General features: G+C 41.8%; 1 protein-coding gene and 1 non-coding gene across 2 annotated transcripts; both read right to left on the reverse strand.

Annotated features, from left to right (window-relative positions):
- Nucleotides 1-217: 217 nt before the first annotated feature.
- LOC135254556 (glutathione S-transferase P-like) lies at nucleotides 218-5,221 on the reverse strand. Its single transcript, XM_064334819.1, has 7 exons — nucleotides 5,087-5,221; nucleotides 4,030-4,065; nucleotides 3,220-3,326; nucleotides 2,722-2,809; nucleotides 2,493-2,596; nucleotides 1,983-2,084; nucleotides 218-999 (listed from the first exon to the last, which is right to left on the reverse strand). Coding segments are annotated over exons 1-7 (627 nt in total). The 5' UTR covers nucleotides 5,088-5,221; the 3' UTR covers nucleotides 218-810.
- Nucleotides 5,222-6,519: 1,298 nt separating this feature from the next.
- On the reverse strand, nucleotides 6,520-6,591 carry trnap-ugg (transfer RNA proline (anticodon UGG)). Its single transcript has one exon. It is a non-coding gene; the product is annotated as a tRNA-Pro (tRNA).
- Nucleotides 6,592-8,269: the final 1,678 nt, after the last annotated feature.

An 8,269-nucleotide genomic window follows, 5' to 3' on the forward strand; every position in this document is an offset into this window, starting at 1 on the left:
AAGGTTATACTGGCCATTTACATTTATCATACAACCCTGAAAATCTGGAATACAAAGATTAGTCAACTGCCAGTTGGTCGGTTTGGGAAATGGCAATTGCGCAACGAACACTAGTTAGCGGATGCTCTGACAAATCACAACTACATTGTCAAACAGTTCAAAAGGTTTTTTTTAATTTTTTTATTTCGTTCAAAGAACCAGTTTAAGTGCAATTCAAACAGGACAATTACTCATAGGACTGTAAAAAGAGATGACAAGTACAAATATTTAACTTTCCTCAGGGCTCAATTGTAAAAGGATGGATTGCATGCTGGATATAGGCTGTAGTTGTATTGGTTTAAGCCATTATGAATGCCACTTCATTTCAATTGTTGTAGGCATGTCAAAAAGCCACCATAACCCATGCAGTGAATAGCATTTCCTTACCCTCTTAAACAGTTTGGAAGCAATTGTTTTGACTGCCAGACTGATCAACTGCAAATCATGAGTGCACTATTGCAGTGAATATTTTTAGACTAAAACAGACATAGCTGCCATAAGCAAGCTGGCTAGGTAGCTAGCTGCCGTGCTGTACGTAGGTACATGGCCTATGTGGCAAGACAAACCCAAACAGCCTACATCCCCAGTGCATCCACAGGGATTTTAACATTACCAAAAAAAAAGGCTATCCACCCTCTCCCAGCTAGAGATTAAACCATCGTCATCAGAATCTACATCCTCTAGAAAATGTAGTTAATATGCAGTAATTTCCTCAGGAGGGCTAGTGGAGACACAAAACTGCTCGATTCATGTCTCCCTTTTGCAGGCCCCTCACTGTTTCCCATTTCCGTTGATGGGCAACTTCTTGTAGGCATCGGACTCCAGGTAGGCCTTGAGTTTCGGACGGGCGGACATCTTATCCACAAAACTCTTCAGGGAAGGAAACTTATCCAGGCTGTGGCTGCAGAGCACCTGGTGGTTGAGCATGACGTCCAAAAGAGTGTAGTCCGCAATGGAGACCTGGTCAATGTGGAAAGAGGGGAGGAGTTAGTTACCATGGCAACAATTAGCTGCTTGGCCATTTGAGGCTGTAGTACTACACTACTTACATTTAAAATAAAATGCAAATGCTGCTATTCACATTTAAATAAAATATTATAAAAACACAATTAGTCCCCCCCCCCCTTATGCTTATAATGTAGCTAGCTAATGGACTTCTTTTCGGTGTGTATCGATTTGTCTCTGGGGCTTTTCCAAGGGGGGAGAGAAACATCTTTTGAATGCCAAACCCCCTAAAGTTATTAGGAAGAGATGGATTCAATCCATAACACTGATGTCTTGGTTCTCTTATCCTGCCTCATTTGGACCAGTGAAACACTAAATCCCATTTTGAGTTCTAAAGCAGAGCATCTAGTCTCCATTCGATATATCACTTTAGTCCTAATGTGAAGAAAACCAAATACAATAATGCATTTTCTGCATAAAAATAGCAAAAGGTTATGCATGATCCTATTGGGAAAATGCCAAACTGCCATTCGCATTACGGTCACTTAACTCGTAGCCTACTGGGCTACAGTTCAATGTCCGTGTGGAAGCTACACTCGCCCCTCCCTTCTCCTCCCTCCTCTCCACGCTCACATTACTGCATTTTTCAAACCGCTACGGGGGGGGGAGGGACTGCTCATTATTTCGACTGGCTGCACCGGTTTAGCGGGCTTCTTTCAATATGGAAGGGAGCCATATTCTGCCACAGTTCAGTTAAGTTCATGTCAAACTGTGGGATCAGTCGAGGAACCGCCTCTTCAGGGTTGTTTCTTGCAGCCCGATTGGGCCTGCAAGTGGGGACTGGTTCAATGCATGTAGTTTTTGCAGGACTGGGTCAGTATTACGTCGCTCAGTTACCAGCTAGCTTAGGACTACCATTTCCCATTGGGCAGAGCAGCACCATTCATGGTCCATGGGATCCGCTCTCTGGTCATTTGAGTTAACAAAGATGGGCTTACCTTGTCCCCCACCAGAAATCCTGATTTATTCTGGGCCAAAACAGCTTCAAACTTGGAGAGGTGGTCAGGAAGATCTTTGAGGTATGCTTCCTTGCCAGTATCCTAAGGCAAGAGATCAAGGGGTATTAAAAAGGTGAATTCATAAATTCAGATGAATAATTAAACAGGAAATACAAGGCACTGACGTGGTAGGGCTAAAATAACCAAGCACAATTAGAAATGAGAACATTAAGCCTGTTTTCAGGGTGATCTAGCCCAGCTGAGTGGAAATTGCACTGAAGCTCACGATCAGAATGCATGAAAGTACAATTTCAATAGAACCACAAGTGTGATCCTCTGTAGAGGCAGTGCAAGCTTGTACAGTCACTAATGTTCATATAAATCGAGTCAGACTGATCTTCCAGCTGTTGATCCCTGGTTACTCCAGAGCTGTATACCAGTAGCGCACACACGCACACACACGCACCCCTTGGACTTTTGGTCATCGATCATGCACGTAGCTGGACTTACGTATTCCTGGTAGATCAAGCGTATGTACTTGAGCCGGAGGTCTTCGACACCGTCGACCATCATGTCAATTTGAGCAGCTTCCTTGTCATCCTTCCCATAAGCCCCTACACCATAGAAGGAAAAAAAAAAAAAAAACAGAATGAGGAGGTTTACAGTCTAACAATGTGCATTAGGGTTTACTTATAAATGCTCCATTCGGCTTTTCACAACTCAGTAAGTGAAAACATACCATGCTTGCGGCCCAGATGTCTGAGGATAGCGTTGGACTGAAACAGGGCAAGGTCACCATCCTCAAGTTTTGGCAGCTGGCCAAACACCTGAAAGAGATCAACTCATTGTACCAAGCTGTTCCCCAAGATCTGACAGCACATTCACTTGGCAATTAGTCAAGGACCTGCGCCCCTTCCAGTCAACACTGGTAGTCAGAATTCACCCAATCACAGGGCAAGTCAAAGAGCAGGTGTCCGCTTATTCCAACATTTCTGTGCAACATAAGTAAATAGGTATATAAAGATGGTTATAGAATTAGCAGTTCAAAGGAAAGAGCCAAAGAGTTCAAAGGAAGCTTAAAGAAGTTGGTCTTTCAGAAAGTTTTAAAACAGACTCTGCATTCATGCAGAATCAGAGTAGGACTGAGAGCCATAATCTCCCATGCATGACTACTCGAGCCCAAGGGTCTTTACAGCAAGCGCATGATCTTCGAATGACTTTCAGACGCTCCACTTACGCATTTTGCCTTCAGATCCCCCTTCATCCACTCGTCAAAACTTAAGACAGTCTCCTTCCATTCCTGTCCCAGGTCGGAGAGCGCGATCCGCGTGGAACCACATCGCCCTGTCCCGCGGGAGGCAAGCCCAGCCCATCAAAAGCGCATCATAACACACAGTTGCCTAAACAGGCCTTTTCCTCAGACCGCTTATTTAGCATGGCCTCAACGCTCCTACGGTGTACACGGTTTGGCCCGGAATCACTGCTAGCGTGAAGGAGGGGTGGGGGTGTTGCAGACATTCAAAAAAAAACTTTCAATTATTGAAATCATTGGACTGCAAAAGTAAAATTCCTTTGAATCAAATTTCGATTGTATTATGAAGAACCAATCAGGAGGAAGCACACACCCCCACCCCCAAAGCCAAGTCATGTGTCCCGTTTGACCTCAATCCTTCCACACACACACCCCAGACAGACAGGGAGTGAGCTTGAGGGAGTGTTTCCATGCCGACTCAGGTTTTTTGCAGTGGATAATATTGTAAGCACTATTTCAATCAATAACACCCAGCAACAGCAGTTACTGTAAAAGTGAGAACACTGGTCATGTCTAGTAATAAGAATCAACCAATGATAGTTTGGTTCGCATGGTTCAATATGGATAATTTAATGCACACATGCATGTACATGCGCACACACACAGACACAGCCAAAAGCCTTTTCCACACCCTGCAATGTAGCCACAATTTAAATCACTGTTCACAAGTCACACAGCCAGTCATGTACCCTGGCAACAGGATGTGTACATGCAAAACGTGCACTGGTCGCCTACCTCGAACCGCAAAGTAGGTGATGGTGTAGGGAGCCACTGCAAAGAAAAGTGAAAAGGTGTCAGTGCTGCAGGAAGCTGAACCTGTTCAAGCAGTCTAGTGTGAACACAGGCCACACCCCCACAGCCACATCTGCACGCACATCAAAATCTCTTCTTCCTGTTCTCCTTCCCCTTTGTCATACTGGAGTAACCGTTTTCTAGCCGTATCTCAAGATCGAAAGCTGGAGCGCGATCTAGCCGAAATATGCATTCAGACAGATTTCAGTTAGAGACATCTGTTGCTTCCGCGTGTTGCAGCATTCTCGCGCAACTAGGTCAAGTGTTCTGGGACAAGGGGCCTCCATTGTGAAGTCAGGAATATGGTACGGATTACAAACTACAATCTATTCGGGTGCCAAGCGTCCCCTTTTGTCTGTCAACCGAACTTTCTTTTCATTCATAATATGCATGTCTTTTAAAACGAGTCCGGTGATTTAATCATTAAAAGGAGTTACGCTGTTCACTCCTTAACCAGAGAAATTAGTACAACTTCGGAGCAGAGATACAGCGTAAAGAGGATACATACAGTGCAACTATCAACTGCACTTCAGGCGTTGGTTGTCAACGAATAGAAACGGCTGCATTACGTAATTCGGCAGCGAGCCACCACACAATTCTGCAAGCCACCAGACTGAACCGGAGATTAAATCTTTCGATTTAAAGTAAGAATACGCTAAAACCACATGGTTAATTTACCATAAACATTTAACAAACTTGGCGACTAAATGTTCAAATGTTGGGTTTATTTTGACTTGCTTTGCCAAATGCGTTTATTTATTTTGCAACAGAAGTCAAAACTCACATTAAAGTTTGTGATTTCTGCATGCAAAATAATTTGAATTTCTGCGTGCAAAGTTAGCTGCCGCCGGATACGCAGCAACACAATCGTCGATATGAGCTGAACTTTGCAACAAAGTAGAAAAAGTGAGGCGAAAAATCTAGTGGATCGTCTTGAGAGTTAAAACAGAATTTTTGCACAAATGTCAGGTTACAATGCAATAATTTCCACTATACTTACTTTTTGGGGTCCAAAGGATACGCCTTGCTACGATCTGTCCTTGAGAGATACGACTCGGAATTGTGAGATCGAGTATCCGCCTCGCACTTTTATAAGCGCCTCCTGCACACGAAACTGCTGAGTCATTGTGACAGAGAGATTGAATCCCAACCCAACACAACCCAACCCATACACTACCCTTCACCCACTCCCCTCGCTGGGTTGTCGTGCATCGACAAAGAAATGGCGTCAGGTGTCATAAACGGTAAGGTCCGGAGAGTGCAAACATATCATATGATACAATTAAAGTTGGTGCCAAGCTTTCAAAAACACTTGCACCAGTTATAACAATGGAGTCCATCCATACTGAACGTACAAGTTTAAATTTTAACAAGCTGTTAGTTGAATTTTAACAGGCTGTTATTTTTTCTTAATTAGGTGCTTTTCATGTTTTAGACCTGGGGTCCCCAGTCTTATCCAGAAATGGCCAGAGTGGATGCACACACCTGATCCTACTAATCAAGGTGTTGGCAAAGACTCTAGTGGTTGATTAGTAGAATCAGATGTGTGCACCACACTGGCCCTTTCTGGATAAGACTGGGGACCCCAGGTCTAAAACATGAAAAGCACCTAATTAAGAAACTGGTAAATTGTCCACTGGTAAATTCTTCACACAAAGCATCAGTCAATCAGTCAGTTAATCAATCAGTCAGTCAATAAATTTTTAATTGTACAGTGCTTTTGTACAGTAGGCACTGTCACAAAGCGGCTTTACAGAGATCAAGAGCATGTCTAAGGTGACAGTGGTAAGGAAAAACTCCATCGCCGGAAATAGGAAAAAACCTTGAGTGGAACCTGACACGGGGGGGGGGCTATCTGCAGCTGGCTGACAACGGTTAACAGAAGAGGAAAGATTAGAGGTTAGGAAGTAAAATTCCTGCTGTGTGTTTCTTCCATGCATTAACTAACAATTAATTAATTGGAAAATGGCTGATTACATAACACACATATAATAAACAGGGAATGATAGTATATTGAAGTACTTTCTTTCAAATATTAAAATGACAGAAACGACATGCAATTCAAACCTATTCATGGAGCAGTATAATGCTGGCACAATCACAGGGTTATGTAATGATTACAATCTGTGATGTGTGCAGCCCTGCTGAACAGGTCACGCATGTCTGTGCTGGTCTATGTCACGCAGGTCTTTGTCTTGCATGTTCGTGTTAAGTCATCGTGAATGAGCAATATGCTGTAGCGGTATGGTCCTATGTAACATATTTGCCCATTCTTGCACAGTGCAACAACAAAATATTGATAAATAAACACATTTATTTATTCGTATGTAATAAGTGCTGCACCAACTCAGGCTTGACGACATCAACCTTGCTCCTGTGTGTTGTGAAAACAAGTTCAGGTGAGTCTTTTCTTAGAGAAAAAACACAAAACACGGGCTCGTCCGGGATTTGAACCCGGGACCTCTCGCACCCAAAGCGAGAATCATACCCCTAGACCAACGAGCCATAGTACAACAAGGGGAAAATGTGTGTAGATATACTGTAGATCTGTTAGTGTTAGGAAAGGAATTAGTTGTTCGTTTCAGTGCTTTTTCAGCGCGCGTTTCTTTAGCTCATTTCCTTTCACGCTGTAACTTAAAAATCATATATTTCCCATGGTTTTGTATTATTTCCCCCTGATTCCAGGGAATCGTAATTTCATTTTGATTAAAATTTATGTCCATCCGCCAGAATGCTCTGAATGCCTGTTCTTGTATATCTCGATGTCTGAATGCATACATAATGGTGGTTATCCCGATTGTAGTCTTGATAATATAACAGGTTTTTTATCATGTTTAATTTTTTTTTTTCAATCCGATCTTATCGTGGCCTACTCTTTCCCTTTGTGCAATACGCGACTTTGATAAGGTTTTACGGGTTATTGTTGGCCTTCTTTTAAAAAAAGTTTCAGAAAAAACCAACCCGGCAGGTGAACAGTGTCAGTTCATGGTGAAATACCCGCATATTCTTTCTGGGGTTCATTGTAGTTGTATATTTTTACCACTCAGAGGCGCGTAACGACCAAGTTAAAACCCATGGTAACCCACCTCGTACAAATTATAGGCGCACAGTGCCGTTTTGGTAAACTGTTGTTAAGCAATTTCAAATATTTACTATTTTTGATACACCAAACTTGTAACCACTAAATATGAACTTCAGAAAATACTTTTGTGACAGAGCTGTACGATGCAATCGTAGCTGGTAGCCTATATTTGTACCGCTTTGAGTCATGACCAAGCAGCTGTAAAATAAATAAATAAATGAATGAATAAATAAATAAGTAAATAAGACACAAATGAATGAACACAAAACTCGTCAAGTCTTTTTATCCCAGTGTTTAATCAGAATTTTGTAAAGAAATCTAATAAAAATCCTGAACTAGGCTACACACATTTGTTTGCAGAATTCGGAGGGCACTAACGTCCCATATATTCATATACATCATCACATGAAAACACACTGCTCATCTGCAGTACGTACTTTGATAACAAGCTGAAGAAGGGGGTCTATCAAAATCCAACAGTGGACGAACTACACTTTCAGTTATGAAAGTGTGAAGAACGAAGTCATAGTATGATTAACTACAGAGGTCGAAATTTAACTGCATCCTTAACTTGGAGAAGTGCATTTTAAAATTCTTACAAAAACTAAGAGCTGAAAGTGGTGTAAATGAACATTTGTAGATTCTATATACAACAGAATCTACTGAGAATAAAATCTGATATGAAGTGAATTGTTTAATGTGTAGTGTAGCTAGCTTGTGGCTGGCTAGCATTTATCTAGCTAACTATTTGAATAATAATTTCCAAGTACTACTTGTGTATGCTTAGATACAGTTGCTGCCTATGGGTGTCTGTCAAAGTACACATGCTTAAGATTTGAATCTAAATGGTTTATCTTGTGATGCTGTATATGATAGTTTCCATGCCATGCTGTTCTCTCACTCTTAACTGTGTTCATACACAAATGACCAGTTATGTACAGATATACAAATAATAGCACATAAATAAAAATACAAATATAGCACTTCTCGCTACTGAGTTCTTGTTTAAAACCAATAACAAAAGCCGCCATCACAGATATTGTTCTATGGACAGCTGATGACCGCCTTAGTGTAGTTATCTCATAATTAAATGTACAGGTA

Source organism: Anguilla rostrata, chromosome 5, assembly GCF_018555375.3.
Source record: "Anguilla rostrata isolate EN2019 chromosome 5, ASM1855537v3, whole genome shotgun sequence".
NCBI lineage: Eukaryota > Metazoa > Chordata > Actinopteri > Anguilliformes > Anguillidae > Anguilla > Anguilla rostrata.

Coding starts and splice junctions, on each gene's coding strand:
- LOC135254556 (XM_064334819.1), bottom strand. Junction 2,810..3,219: donor GGGATCTGAAGGCAAAATGC/GTAAGTGGAGCG, acceptor GATCTCTTTCAG/GTGTTTGGCCAGCTGCCAAA. Junction 2,597..2,721: donor ACATCTGGGCCGCAAGCATG/GTATGTTTTCAC, acceptor TCTATGGTGTAG/GGGCTTATGGGAAGGATGAC.